At 41.1% G+C, this 16,128-nt stretch overlaps 1 protein-coding gene across 5 annotated transcripts in view; it reads left to right on the forward strand.

Annotated features, from left to right (window-relative positions):
- LOC111864299 (protein bric-a-brac 1) overlaps nucleotides 1–16,128 on the forward strand; it is a 79,409-nt gene that overhangs the window by 36,094 nt on the left and 27,187 nt on the right. For all 5 annotated transcript variants that reach the window (XM_033751382.1, XM_033751381.1, XM_023851441.2 and 2 more), the window contains one exon: nucleotides 13,341–13,431. In XM_033751382.1, coding sequence (XP_033607273.1) covers nucleotides 13,341–13,431 — 91 coding nt within the window. The remainder of the gene's footprint in view (nucleotides 1–13,340; nucleotides 13,432–16,128) is intronic.

Genomic DNA, 16,128 nt, shown 5'->3' on the forward strand with positions numbered 1-16,128 from the left:
CTTTGTGTGCTTTTCCATAGACAATAGGGAAATTCGATATTACTTTATATAGAAGATTTTAAGAGAGGCCCATGGTGTAGCAATTAATGAATCTGAAAATAATATAAAAGTAGTAATGTTAAATTTGTTTAGTTAAATGATTTAACATTGAAGATATAGTATAGAGTATATGTTATTACTTACTGTGTAATGCTGCCTCGTCATTAAGAAGAATTGTCCGTATTGCATGGAAAGCAAACAACGACTGATTTGGTGGTGTAGGATTAAGGTCAATGTAAGGGAGGGAAGGGGGGGGGTAGAAATAATGTGTATGCGGAAGTGATGGTAAGGGGGGAGGGGAGAGGTTATAACTTGTAACCGTACTTCCCTCGTCAAAATTATATAATTAAGGGTATGAACTACTTATGCATGGTTTAATACCATGAGAGATGCTCCATCGGTGAGATACCATCCCGGGACCGTCAAGTTGTAATTCCGCTATTGTCCTCCTTAGGCTAAGGGTGCCGCTATTGTCCCTAACGTCACCTGTTTACTCCCAGTATATCATAAACCCATGAACTGACCTTGTGCGAGACCGGCCAGGAGGGGTCTTGGATTCCTTGAAGACCTACAGAGGTTTATGGGCATCTCGAAAAATACAAATGTAGGCCAGATGTCGGGCTCGACCCTTGGATTTCTCTTGTTATTTTCTTGTTTCGTTTTATGCCCACTGGGGGGGACTTCTAAAGATGGGGGTCGGTTATAGGGAGCGAAGGAGGACAGTAGTTGGAAGGTAGATAGAGAGGAGAGAGGTGTTTAAGAGTAGTGGTAGCTAGTCGGCAGACGGAGCGGCTAGCTTGGAGAATAATGTAAATATTCATCATTAATGAAATTTTAAATTAAAACTGCAATCCACGGTGTGTTCTGGAGATCCCGGATTAATTTACCCCGAAGTGTGTTCCACTCCCATCTCCGAAGCACCCGTATCCTGTGATTAAGAACTCAAGCTCGAGCGACAGTCGTGGCAACTGTACGTCGGCGGCCGGCTACAAACTGTATATTACGTTTTGTGTTTATCAATTATAACATCATATACTGGATTGAACATTTCAGTAAAGTTATCATTCAGTTGTAGGTTTTGTTTACTGATTTCATATATATGAAACTTTTCGTAAGTATCTAAGGTTCGGCCTTTCTCGCCGATATGTAAAACTTCCCATGTTTTGTCTATTGTACCATATTCATGTGTGGTGTCCAGCACATGTTGAGCACATTTGGATCTTTGTCCGTTATGTTTTATGTCACGTATGTGTTCTTTGAATCTGATTTTAAAGGTACGTCCAGTTTGTCCTATGTACTTTAATGGACAGTCAGAACATTGTAATTGATAAACCCCGCTTAGATTATACATATCATATTTGTCATTGATTTTCAGCAGATGTTTTATATTGTTTTTAGTCTTATATGAGATACCAACCTCAGTGTTCTTGAAAAGTTTAGTAATAGATCTAATTTCATGGCCAAAATAAGTAAAGGTGCCCCATTTATTTTTCAACGTAGTATTTTTTGTGGAGGGTTTGTGTGTATGTTGTATAGTATTTAGTGGGTAGTTATTATTATTTAAGATAGTTCTGACAATGTTTTCTTCTATGTTTTTATTGTTTTGCGAAAGGGGATATTGATTCATCCGATTAATGAGAAAATTTATAGCTGCTTTTTTGTGTTCAAATGGATGGCATGAGTCATTGTGAATGATTAGATCGGTAGTTGTAGGTTTTCATGTGTTTTTTCGATAGATCTAAGAAATTGATCTTATTATTTGTTTCTTTTTCCATTGTGAATTTTATATTGGGGTGAATATTGTTAAATTCGTACAACATATTTTCAATGTTAGTTATATGGGAATTATAAAAGGTTAAAATATCGTCAACGTATCTAAAATAATCAATTATTTGGTATTTCGTCAAAATATCAATGATAGTTGTATGTTCAAGGTATTGTATAAATACCTCGGCAAGAATCGCTGAAGTTGGTGCTCACATAGCAAGACCTTCATTTTGTTTGAACCATTTGCCATTATGTTCAATATAATTTTGTTCTAATATTATCTTTAGCAAATTCTTAATTTCAATTTTTGTTTCATGTGACACATTTTGGTTCTTATCAATGATATTTTCGATAATATTGAAAAGTTCTTTTGTGGGGATGTTGGTATACATGTTTTCGATGTCAAAAGAACACATTTGTGTATTGTTATTTATTTCTATGAGTTGTAATGAGTGTGATAGTGTATTAGTGTTTTTCACGTTAAAGGCATTAGGTAGTTGTAATGTATTTGTTAATATTATGTTTAAGTGTTTAGCTAGATTATATGCTGGGCAGTTTGTCCAATTGATTATTGGACGTATGGGGTCAGCAGTCCTACGGTAGGATCCTAATGGGCTGGGTAGGTCATTAATGCCCATCTCAGTGATCACATAATACAGCAGTATTTATTTCTGGTGTACAATAAAGAAAATACTATGGACCTATTGGAGGGTCCTTGCTACATCAGTACACACCGGTGGTGACAAACTCTTTCGTTCTGCCGTATCCTTTGTTTAAATTTTTTTTCCAGAACTTAATTTGGCAAGGTATGGGGCCTCCCCCAACCCGAGTAGGGTCAAATAGCTGGGTAAGCCCGAATTCCGTTACTTACAGTTCGTTGGCCCAAGTTCGAACCCCTACCGGTTCTTCAAGATAGGGCCCACTGGTTCGCCTTCAACTCCTGTTCCTGCAGTTCCTTGTACCGCGACGTCCCACTGCCAGAGGAGCATCCGCTGCCTCTCCCTCCAGTTCCTCGTTACCAACAACCAACAACTTGTCTGGCTATCACTACTCGCATCCCCTGCTGCCCCCCCCCCTCCGCAGAGGTAAGGGGGTGGGCCGCGTATACAGGACTGCCAAGCGTCTCCCAAGGCAGTGTTGCCAGATTACCGAGGCTTTTCAAACGTAGTTCCGGCCGGAGCGTCGTACTCGTAACACTCTTCCCTCCCTAGGAGGAAATTTTGGGCCACGTAGCGGGACAAAATTTCCTGTTACTCAGGCTTACCAGTACCCTTCTAAGCCTAATTAAAATGATAAATCAAGGCATATGGCATTGGAAAGGTCTAAGCCCTCAGGACTACAAGTTTCATCCACTTCCTAGTGGATTTACCCTCCAGTAACTCTGCTACAAGCATACAATTGCTTAGGCGGGCTCACATGACAGAATATACAATATGTCCCGCCTTTAGTCCCAGCCAGTCATCTGCGTGGATGATTAGTAGACAACATACGTAATCTATCTTATTACTTATACCTATAGATTACTACACATCTCAGGACCTTCTTCCAGTCCCTTAACAAATATCTTTGCGAGGTAGTTGACATAACGTGCAGCTCTCTTACCCAGGGGTATTGTTCTGGGAAGGACTAAACATTAGAAATACGCTAGAACATAAGAGTTTCCTAACTGATACAATAAATAATTGGGTATAAGATACCAAGATTATGTCTTACAAATGAAAATACATTATTTTTGCGTCCTCTATCTCCTTTTCTTGAGACATTGGAGTTTCTGGAGCAAACTCCCCTGATGTTACCTTACATAGTGGTACTAAACGGCCAACTAAACCTTCACAAATATGTGTGTATGCATACATCGGAAGTCATGTCAATAGTGGTACAAAACAGCCAAATAAACCTTCACAAATATGTGTGTATGCATACATCGAAAGTCATATCAGTAGTGGTACAGAATGACTACTGTTATTAGACATGGATTTTCCTTGGACTAGCCCATAATTTCGGACCTTAAATTAACTCCACAAGGCCATTTTTCTGCACCCTCGATTTCATCTCTCTATAGTTGCAAGGTTAATTCCGTATATACGTTTCTTAGCGGGATCCCGTTTCAATTGCGGTAGCTACCTCACCTCTACTCTCTCTACTTTCTACCCTCTACGTTCAACACTACTCTTTACTCTCTACTTTCTGCCCTCTACGTTCAACACTACCCCTGCACCAATACTCCCATAAGGGTTCCCCCCTGCGTGCGAGCGTGTCGACATATCCCCCCTGCGCGCGAGCATGTTGACATATCCCCCCTTCTTCCTCTTTCTTTTACGAGGGTCAATTCTCTGACTTCTTGCTCACCGAATTTCTGACAAAGCCCGCGGTCATCCTATAATCTACCGTGGTAGGACTTTAAATCTTTAATATGCCATCGGCCTAAGGCCTTGCCATTTCTTGATTCTGGCTCATACATTATGGCCTAAATTCGTCTTTTAATTTTATAAGGACCAAGATACTTAGGCAACAAACCTTCTCGCCAGCTGAGCTCAAGGCATAGTTTTTTCTTAGTATAGAATCTCCTACCTTAAATACCGAGTCCCTACGTCGCAAGTTGTATCGGCGACTCGCTTTCTCATACGCTTCTTCTAAGTTATCTCATACCAAGAGATATATGTTTCGAAGCGCCGAGATTTTTTCAGCCCACTCCTGTGGAAGAGTAGGGTCCAGCTCCGGAGGTCCTTCCGAAGCGTCCATTATGCTAGGCAGTTTCAGCTCTCTGCCCAGGTTCAGGTAAGCCGGCGTATAGCCCGTTGCTGAGTGCACTGCGGTATTCAGGGCATACGCAAATTCTCGTAGATAGAGATCCCAGTCATTATGATGTTGTCCTAAATGGGAAGAAATCATTGTTTTAATTACTCTATTTACCCGTTCGGTAGGATTGGCCTGAGGGCAATAATAAGGCGTAAACGTCTGGGATATGCCGTAGGTGTCAGCAATGGTGGCCATGAGCTTGCTCATATATTGCGGACCGTTATCACTCAGTAGCACGCTTGGTAACCCCCATTGTTATATAACTTGCTCCTGAAAAGCTTCCAAGACTGCTTTAGTTGTGGCAGCTCTTAGGCGTTTACATTCGACCCATTTGGTGAAGGAATCCTGGAACACGACTATATAACGATGCCCCATTTTAGTTCTTGGATATGGGCCTAATGTATCGGACATAACGGTCACCCAAGGATCGTTCTGCTTCCTACATCCCATTTGGCCCCGGGACACCTGCTGCTCCACCTTATATAGTTGACAAACGTTGCAGGACTTAACGTACCGAACCACGTCCCTAAATAGTCCTGGCCAAAAGTAAGCCTGGGCAATTCGGAGAAATGTCTTGGTTATGCCCAGGTGTCTGGCTGTTGGAAGATAGTGGTTCTCCTTAAATATGTTCTCTTGGAAGTCTTGAGGAACTACTAACTTCCACCTGGTCGTTGTTCCGTCAATCACTTCTCCCAGTTGATCTAACTTAAGATGATATAGCCGATTTCCTTCCACTCGCCAATCGGGCCATTTGTCCGGTTCTTGTTGGACCTGCTGCCGCCTACCCACATACCACTCATCGTGGGGGTTCTCAAAATCCACCAGGGTTGCGTTCGCTGTAGGAGCTCCTAGGGCATTAATCCTAGATAGCGCATCTGGAACCTGATGAAGCGTGCCCTTATGATGCATGACCGTAAAGCTGTAGTCCTGCAGCTCTAATGACCAACGGGCTAGCCTTCCCAAAGGATTTTTCAGGCTATTTATCCATTTCAGAGCGTAATGGTCGGTACGCAAAATGAAGTGGTACCCCTCTAAGTAAGGGCAAAATTTCCTGATGGCCCATAAGGCAGCCAACAATTCCTTCTCAGTTACGGAATACTTCTTTCCTGCTTCCGAGAGCGCACGACTGGCGTAAGCAATTACCTTTTCCACTCCGTCATCGCCTTGCGTCAAAACGGCACCCAATCTGGAGAAACTGGCGTCAGTCTGCAACGTCCTGGGTTGCCTGAAATCTGGACAAGCGAGAATTGGGGCTGAGATCAGTTTCAGCTTCAATTCGTCAAAAGCATTTTGACATTCTTCTGACCAGTTCCAGCTTCGATTTTTTTTAATAATCCCGTCAAAGGGGTAGCGACGTATGCAAAATTGGGGACATTTCCAATACCAGGATACCAGACCTAGGAAGGACTTGAGTTCTCTCACATTCCTAGGAGCGGGGTAATTCACTATAGTGGATACTTTTTCGGGATCCATGGCGATCCCCGCAGCAGTAACCACATGATCTAAATACTTTAATTCGGATCTACAAAATTGAGATTTTTCCTTATTACTCCTTAATCCAGCTGCCCACAAGTTATGGAAGACCTTCCGTAACACCCTTAAATGCTCGGAGAAGTCTTCGCTAACCACTACAATGTCATCCAAATAGAAAAAACACATCCCCAATTTCTTCTTTAAGCACTGTTTCCAGTAGCCTCTGAAAGGTTGCTGGTGCATGGCACAATCCAAACGGCATGACCACAAACTGGAATAACCCTCGACTGGGCACAGTAAAAGCGGTTTTCTCCCTACTGGAAGGCTCCAGTGGGACCTGCCAATACCCATTTTTAAGGTCAATTGTACTAATAAATTTGGCAGAATGCAACTTATGTAGGATATCATCAATATACGGTAATGGACACGAGTCCCTCTTTGTGACGGTATTCACTTTTCGCAAATCTAAACACATCCTAGAGCCACCCCCAGGCTTCTTCACCATAACTATCGGAGAGGACCAGGCTGATGTCGAGGGCTCTATAGTTCCTTCCCGCAATAGTTTATCGATCTCCTCATTGATTGCTTGCTGAATCACTGGCATAACCAGATAGTATCGTTGCTTCTACAGTTCCGTATCTCCCGTCTCAATTGTATGCTGAATAACTGAGGTCCGTCCTGCAACTTTATCAAATGGGGGTAATTCAGAGTTCAGGAAGGTGACTAACTTCGTCTGCTGGTAATTAGATAACTCCGTCAGACTGGCAACGGTATCTCCCGCATCGTTCCCTGTAGCCATTGAACGCTCGACCATGTCGTCTTCCACAAAAGGAAAAAGCTCTTCTGGGCAAGACTTATAATACCAAGTCCTTTCAGCGGGATTAAGTACCAAGCCTAACCTGGACAGAGAGTCTAATCCAACAATCACATCAACACACAGAGTAGGGAGGATAAGGCAAGTAATTAAATGGGTCCTTTCCTGTAGGTTTATCGGTATCTCTACAGAACCAATTACTTCCGCTGTGGACTGATCCGCTAGCTGGACATACTGGGGTTTAGCAGACTTATTGACAGGAATATCCAACGACTGACACAACCGGAAGGCCCTGCCCACCATATATGACTTATCAGCCCCCGTGTCCACCATGCCCAACAGAGGATAATCGTACATGGATAGCTGCACATAACACCTGTGTTCCGAAGGAACATGGATGGTTCACATACCCGTAGTGTCCCCATCCCTTCTGTGACACTCCCTTGTCTTTCAGGACAGAGTCCCCACCCACTGCGGAGATGATGCAGCTGAATCCTGTTGACTTCTGTTCATCCCAGTTGTTCTCGGCCTTTGACAGCCACATGTTGCCGCTATTGTGTCCAGCCTCCCACATATATGACAGAATGTCCTCTTACTCTGCTTACACTGTGAAAAGAAATGGCCAGGTTTATTACAATTCCAACACGTCTTAGTCCGGCTGGCCAGTGGAGTGGAAGTCTGCCTCTCAGCCGGCCTGTCTTTCCCTTTTGAATCAGGCTTCGTAGCTGAATTCAAAAGTGTCAGTTTTTTCACTGTTCCCGACTTCTTAGGTCGATACGCTACTTCGGGGATCAAAGCTTGAGCGATATCGGGCGGAGGCTTAAATCTTTCCTTTTCTTGCTTAAACCGTTCATACTGTTTACCCATAACTAATAGTTCCGCAACCGAATTTACGTCACAGTCTCGTATATACAATCATGCTTCTGGGCGGAGATTCTTCATCAAAAATCGAAGTTGTTCTGCTGGGGTCGGCGCTTTAGTGAGGCGTCTCATTACTGTCCTAATTGCGGTTACATAATTAGCAACTGATTTGTCGGTCCCTTGGGTCCTCAACCGAATTTCCTCCGTAAGGACATCATCTGTCTCTGCGGGGAGATACCTATCCTTAAAACTAATAAGGAAATCTTCCCACGTATCCCATGTACTTTGATTATTTCGAAACCACAATATAGCTTGACCTTTCAGTAGCTTGGGTACCGCACGTAACATAGACTCATCACTGACATCATATGCTAATTTCAATTCTCCCAGCCTTTCTAAGAAGGTATGCACACTATCGTCTGGCGTAAATTTCAAGCCCCATTTCCGGACAGTGTCTAATGGGAGAGGTCTCCGGCCTTCACCCCCTTGACTTATTTCCCCTAGGTCGGAAGGAAATTCCAAAAACTCCTCTGGATTGTCACGAACATACTGGAATAAGCGGAGTGTTAAATCCTCTTTAGACCCAGTTACATCCAACCCGCAATCCTCGAGCTCGGCTTTCAACGTAGCTTTGTCCAACTGAAAAATCCAGTTTACCCTACTATACTGTTCAGGATGGGCCCGAGCATACTCGGTAAGCCTCCTCCTTAATTCATCCCAAGAGCCTTCTATTGACAGTTTCACATGGGCCAGTTCCCATTCCAAATCTGATTTCCGTAGCTTATGAATCCACACTGTACTATACGACGTCATAGCCCAAAGGCCCCCCGCCACCAGACTAGCCATTGCCATCGTATAAACAAGCTACTTACTTTGGCTGTATTCTACTATCGAGCAAAACAAAACACCTCGTCCACCGGACACTTTCCCCTTTGAACTGGCCCCTCCTATGGAGCCCCCGGCATCCGCCTCTACCAACCTCCTCCACGTTATGCTCTGAAACAGTTGTCCTCAAAATTACTTACTTAGTCAAATCGAAACAAACCTAGTCTAATCAAGTCCCTGTTCGGGCACCACTGTTACGAAATGCTTTGCTACAGGGGGGAGGAGTCAGCAGTCCTATGGTAGGAACCTAATGGGCCGGGTAGGTCATTAATGCCCGTCTCAGTGATCACATAATACAGTAGTATTTATTTCTGGTGTACAATAAAGAAAATACTATGGACCAATTGGAGGGCCCTCACTACATCAGTACACACCAGTGGGGACAAACTCTTTCCTTCCGCTGTATCCTTTGGGGGGGCCTCCCCCCAATCTGAGTAGGGTCAAATAGCTTGGTAAGCCCGAATTTCGCTACTTACGGTTTGTTGGCCCAAGTTCGAACCCCCCCCCGGTTATTCAAGATAGGGCCCGCTGGGGCCCCTTCAACTCCTGTTCCTAGGGTTCCTTGGGCCTCTCTTAAAATCTTCTATATAAAGTAATATTGAATTTCCCTATTGTCTATGGAAAAGCACACAAAGTATATCTAACGACTGATTCAATGTTTTTGAAAACATCATTAATATTGTATCTTGTTATAATACTTCCAATTTTTAATTTTTATATAATCTGAACTTTTGTATTTTTTACATAAGCAATTTTAAAATTGTACGACTAATAGTGTTATATCCATTTTATGATTGCAGTTAAATGGTAGATTTTTGTTGATATGTATTTGCCTGATGATGGCCGAAACATGTAGCAAAGCCACAGCTGTACGCTGACTTTGATGTTTTACTATTTGCTGTGTTGTGACGGTTCATTAAAGAGTTGTATATTGTAGCACAGCAGGATGCATGAAATTAAGATTACTATTACAGTTATTATTTTTTATTGCTAGTGGGGTGGGACTAAGTCCCTTGTGCTGCTGCCACTTCTGGCCTTTTCTACCATACTATTACAGTTACTTTACATCACTATTTTGCGAGTCTTTGTCAATCAACATAATTTATTCGATTTTGCTGGAAACCCCCCCCCCTCCCCCAAAATGGAACCTCAAAAACATGCCCGATATTCCAAACTTCTCGATGCAGAAGAACTGGAGGAAATATTGATGAAAGAGGAATCTGATGAAGAGTTAGAAGATATCAGTGACGTCATAGAACCTCGAGCAAATATGTTGTCATCATCATCATCATCATCATCATCATCAGACGAGGCAGAGGAAATGGAAATTAGGTTTTGAGATAGAAGACCCTGGGATTCGCCAAAGGTACTAGACTTCAGTGGTCCTCCAAGTGGAATCAACAGGATCAGCTGCTCCCAATATAAATGCACAGTCCTCTCCTTTTTCCATTTTCATTCTGTTTTTCCAACAAATATTCCAAATCTTGTTACAAGAAACCAACAGGTATTTCCACCAATTTATGGCATGCCAAGATGCTCCAGGCCCTTCTGTTCAACCGCCTGACGTTACAATTGAAGAGATATATAACTTTTTGGCAGTAATTATTCAAATGGGCCACGATCAGCGGGACACCCTCAAAGATTATTGGTCAAGAGATGAGCAATACTACACTCCATTCTACTGTAACACCATGGTACGAGACCGTTTCTTCCATATTTTGAGATTCCTACATTTTGAAAATAATGAAGCTTCTCCAAATTGAGATGACCCAGAGTATGATAGCCTCTGGAAAATTAGAAAAATTTTTGACAATCTCAACAACAAATTTTGTGAACTTTACAATCCTTCAGAACGTCTTGCTGTTGATGAAGTCATAGTGCTCTTCAAAGGAAGGGTGATTTTCGTCTGTATATTCCAAAGAAACGCAAAAGATTTGGTATAAAAATTTACAAGCTTTTCGATTTTTTGGGGTATATTTATGACGTGACAGTTTATTTGGCCAAACAAAGGCAACTTGCGACAGAAGAAATTACATCGACACATGGCATTGTTCTCCAGCTAATTCGAAGAGTAGAAGGCTTGGGACAGTTATTTCAGTTCTCCTGCTTTATTTGATGATCTCTTAGACAGGAAAATAAATTAATGTGGCACTGTTCGCAATGATAGGTGTGGAATGCCACAAGAAATTCGGCCCAAGTCAATGAAATTGAAAAAAGGGGAAATTGTTACAAGAGTCAAGGGACATCTAAGTGTTGTTCGTTGGAAAGACAAGCGTGATGTGTATGTTCTGACGAATTTGCACCCTCCTCCATTGGAAGGCAACTTCCGAGATGAATCTGGCCATGCTGTCAAACCCCATGTAACTGAAGACTACAGTGCACACATGGGCTTTGTTGATAAATCTGACAGGATGGTAAACAGTTATGGCATTGCTAGGAGGACAGGAAGTGGACAGAGAAATTGTTATTCCACCTTGTAGATATGACTATTCTAAATGCATATCTATTACACAAATCATGTGGTGGAAAAATGACACACAAAAAGTTCCACACAATATTGGTGCAGAATTTGATTCTTCGGTCGCATGAGGCAAATATCACGGTCAGTGGCATTACTTGGGGGAGGCCAAGTTCATCTGGGGCCCAACTGAGTCGACTGGAAGTGAAACATTCACAACACTGGCCAACCAAAGGAAAACAAAGACATTGTATTTGTTCTCAAAATAAGAAGCGTAGAAGCACGCTCTACTACTGTAAAAAGTGTGACGTTGCGCTATGTGTGGTGGACTGCTTCGAGAAGTGGCACACCCGCGTCAGAGTGTGAGTTATCGTAAACTGTGAAGTGACACAGTTCAAACTCACATACAGTCTGAACAAAATATTATTCTATATAGTGTGATTATATTGTGACATGTTGACCCCTACCTCCCCAGCGGCACGTGGCGGTAACGTAGCGCTCGCGTAATAGGCGAGTCATCACCCCGCCACTCTCGCCGCGGTGACGTCATGAGCGGAGCCGAAGTTAGCCGAGCCCCCACAACCTGGTAGCTAGGCAACGCGAGTCAACAGTTGTAACGTAACAGTCGCCAAGTCGAGTTGTAACGTGGCCATTGCCGAAGACAGTTCCGAGTAAGCCTACGAGCGAGTGTGTTATCAACAGTTCTCCAATCAGCCGACTACAAGTTGGAATATAGCAGCCGTCGCGGAAAGAAGAACCGGACGTGTGTGTGATTGTGTAATTGGGAGTGTGTGATACAGTGATACATAGCTCCCCTACTGTAAACGTGTAGACTACTGAAGACAGAGTGAACTGATTTGCGCATAGGGTTATAAAGTGTGAAACCCCGCAACTGTGTGATAAGTAATTGTAGCCGTTACCTGTAGATTGTTAAATAAACCAATTAACCATCTCTACAGCGTCTTCAGTAACGAAACACGTCACAATATTTACAATATCACCATGATTCAAGGTTGAAGAAAAATCAATGGGTAAGTCCTTTGGAATTTCATAACATATATAATAAAGATTATATTTTGCATTTCATGACAAAATGTTCACAGTTAATTTTAATTTGTAAAACTTGCTCTTTTACGTATATGTAGAAAATTTTATTGTCTTTCAGGTTCTTTTTAGTTCATATTTCTATGTTGCATAGAACAGAAAATATGCATTTTTTTTTCTGAAAGTTTGCAATGATAATTAATTAGGGTGATTTAAATTCTGGCCGTACAGGGCTGCTGGCAATTTAAAAGTCCATACGTTAAAGGTTAGACAAACAAATGTAGGTTCTTACTAGACAATGATATACAACAAGAGATACAAAGTATAGAATATACCGTCTACACGACAACATTTAGTATTCAGAACAAAGAAGACACTACTGCATCAACATTTGCTTTTATTATGTTTATTAGAGATGCAACATGTTTCAGCCTTTTCATGGGTCATCATCAGACATACAATGCACCAGTCTGAGCTGTTGCGTTGCAATCAGTTGTCATTTTATTCATTGAATAAGGATCCTTATTCAATTGTTGCATCTCTAATAAACACAATAAAAGCAAATGTTGATGCAGTAGTGTCTTCTTTGTTCTGAATACTGAATGTTGTTGTGTAGACGGTATATTCTACACTTTGTATCTCTTATTGTATATCATTGTCTAGTAAGAACCTACGTTTGTTTAATAAAGAGCCATGGGTGCCATGATTTTCAATGACAGATTTTGATGTATGAAGCATAAGAAATAAAATTCCCAGTTCTGGTCGACCATTGTATTGTAAACTAAAAAAAAAAATAAATTGCATAGGTTGCCTTGCTCTTTCTGTGCTGTTTAAGTGGAGGAAGATCTTTCTCATACACAGACCTATGTACCCTTTCCAAAGATTCAAGCGAATTATATTTATGAATACAGTTTGTAATGACCAGTGCAGTACATACAAAAGCAGATCACACACAGTGTTATAGAACCATGTTGGTGCAGTTTATATGAGATTTATCTGTTATTCATGTAATTTATCTGAGTTCACCAGACTAAGACAAGGGGAACTATAATATGTATGAGGTTATGGCCAGGGAGTAGACTCGCGCTGACTTCTAAGACAAACAATTATTCCATGATAGTTTTGGTCCAAGTAAATAATTCACACGTATTGTTTACCCTTCATAACATCTGATATGAGCATAATTTTGCTGATTTGTAGCAAATATCACAAGACAGTAGTACAGGGGAAGTGGACACTCCTATTGCAGATACAGGACCATCAACCTCACAACAGCCAGCAACCCCACAGGGTGAGTAGAAACAGCGACATTTCCACAGATTATGTTTATAAATGTTGGGTATGAAAGGAAAAGCATGTTAATAATATGCATTAAATTATTGATGCAGTTTCAGTTTTATTTCTTATGATTTATTGATTGATTCTTGGTTTAGAATGATGCTTTTTCAACTGCATGATATCAGATACTAGGTTAATTTGTAAATTATGAATTGGGAAGGATGTATCAGGAAATGGTGAGATGTTTAAGATACTTTCCCATTATTTTCCTGGAGGGAGTGAGGAAGAGCACAGTCTCAGTAAAGTTGGCCTCTGGGCTGATGAATTCTGCCATGTACCATTAAATATCAAGCAGAGGTGCTGATCACTCATCCATGATGTTTGGTCAAATGGAAATTCATTGCGATGTAGTGATATTGCCCAAGCAGTAGTTTCTATTGTAATGTGAAAGACTCTGTAGATGCAGTATCACTGTGAATTATTACAGATTTTGTAACATTCTTATATGGCTGTAAAGTAATAGAGAAGGAATGAGACTTGGTAAGGTATTTGTACAAAATTGTACTTGTTACACATGATATACTTGATTCAGATGTAAATTACCTTTTTTTTTTTTTTTTTGTATGCTCCTGATTTGTTACTGCTACAATTAGACATTTTCTTAGCCTTATGTCAAGCACAGTGGAGTGAAACCTTACATTCCCTTAAGCGTCCTCCCATGACCCAACAGAGCTCTGTATAATAGAGGAAATCTCCCTACTGAGATTCCATATGACCAGGAAGTCTTCATATTTATGATCCTTTTGTTCTGAAGTCATTAACAAGTTCTTGTGGCTACATCAGTGACACTGATCATTTTATGGATGCTGTACCGGGACTTGATATATCCAACAGACCAGATTCAGAAACTGTGTAACACAACAAATCATCACGTCTGTAAAATGGATGCGTTAATTGTAAATGCAACAAATGCTGTATGTAGTGTGCTGAGATGTGGAAATGAAAGTTAGTCAGATGTACTATGAAGGAAGTTCTCTTATACAGTCAGTAATATAGCAGAGTTGTTATATTCCTCTTGCTAATTAACAGAGGCAGTATAATGGAAATCAGTATGCATCATTATTTCCTAATAGACGGTTTATTGTAACTCATATAAATGTCAGTTCCTCCTCCCCCTCCATCTTAGTCCTGTTCCTGTTCTCCGCCTTTTCTTCTCTTGCAGATAAGGCAGCTGTGCAAGCCTTAAAATATTCTTTCCACCTTCTCCTTAAACTTCATTGTACACTTTCATCACATCCTTATATGTAAAAGGCTAAGGCTTACTTTTCTCTCATTGTTCTGTGTTGAAGTATATTAGCAAGTAGTAATGAAAAGGGGCAGAAGATGGCTGTGGTGGCGAGTATGCTAGAGTCAGTATTAAAGTGTCTGCCTTTGCCAAAAAAAAATGTCCTAGATAGTATATCATTTATTGCATGTTGTTATTCTGCCTGATGTGTATCTTAATATGAATGTAGCTGTAATTCAAGAACTTTTCAAGCTGTTGCAATTAGGTATTTTTGATAAAGTTCATCATAAACTATATGCCATTGAAATTTAAATGTGCTTTATGCTAGTGCATTTATAAGTCTGTTCCAACATTGACCATCTGTTTTCACAGATTCTTTGTATATTTCCTTCCCATCTCTTCAGCCATGTAATCAGCATTTTGTTTGTATTTCAGTATTTAATTTCTGTCTAATCATATAGGTATTTCTTCAAGGAACAACTCAGGAAGTTTTAATTTATCTCAGCGATACATGATTCATGCCATATGTTTAATAGCATCTGAGGTGTCACAGAAGCAGCTGCATAAAGTTTCTCTGTACTTCCAGCATTCTTACTGAATATCTGGCCCTTACCATAACCACAGACAAAGAAATCCAGTAGGATTATTCTGGGAGATTGAAGGGACCAAGAGATTGATACATCCTGTCCAGTCCATTGGTTCAGAAAAGTTACATGCAGAAACTCTCTCAAAGTCAGGCTCCACTGTGACAGAGTGCAATGTTTTTGGAGGAGAATGTTTGATTGAAGGTGTACCACTTGTTATCCCTGTAATTTGTACTTGTTACTATCTGCTCTTGGTGAGAAAAGTCACCCATCCTACCATTCAGTTTTGAGCGACCTGTTCATACTTGCGATCTGTAATTGAGTTCTCTGAGCCTCAAATTCTGCAACTGTGTCAGTTTACCACATCACACATGAAAGGTTGACTCATCACTAAAAATAATTCTGTCCAAGAAGCTGTTGTCATTGCCAGCGTGGTGCAGCAAATCGTTTGATCAAGCCCATTGTTTAGTTGCAGTGCTTGCACAATTTAATGGAGAATTTGCAGTTTCCTGCTCATGGAATGAGTTGCACTGAAAAGCCTCATGAACCCTCTCATGTAGGACAGTGCTACTGAAGGCTTGCCTGTGGGAAAGTGCAAGTCTCTTATACTGTACAACCATTGTCTGATGGACTATCTTCCATATTTCATACAACAATGCCTTTGCACTTGAATTACTGACTTTTCTCCCAGTACCACAACACACTCATCACTTTTTGTTGAGTGACACCATTTTCCTTTCTGCAGCTCTCTTCATTCAGCAGTGTCACTATTTGCTATATGATCAACTTCCATGAAAATTTTTTAGTTCTTTCAAGCATTGAAAGCTGTGTCTCAGTATCT

This window comes from Cryptotermes secundus, unplaced genomic scaffold, assembly GCF_002891405.2.
Source record: "Cryptotermes secundus unplaced genomic scaffold, Csec_1.0 scaffold156, whole genome shotgun sequence".
Taxonomy (NCBI): domain Eukaryota; kingdom Metazoa; phylum Arthropoda; class Insecta; order Blattodea; family Kalotermitidae; genus Cryptotermes; species Cryptotermes secundus.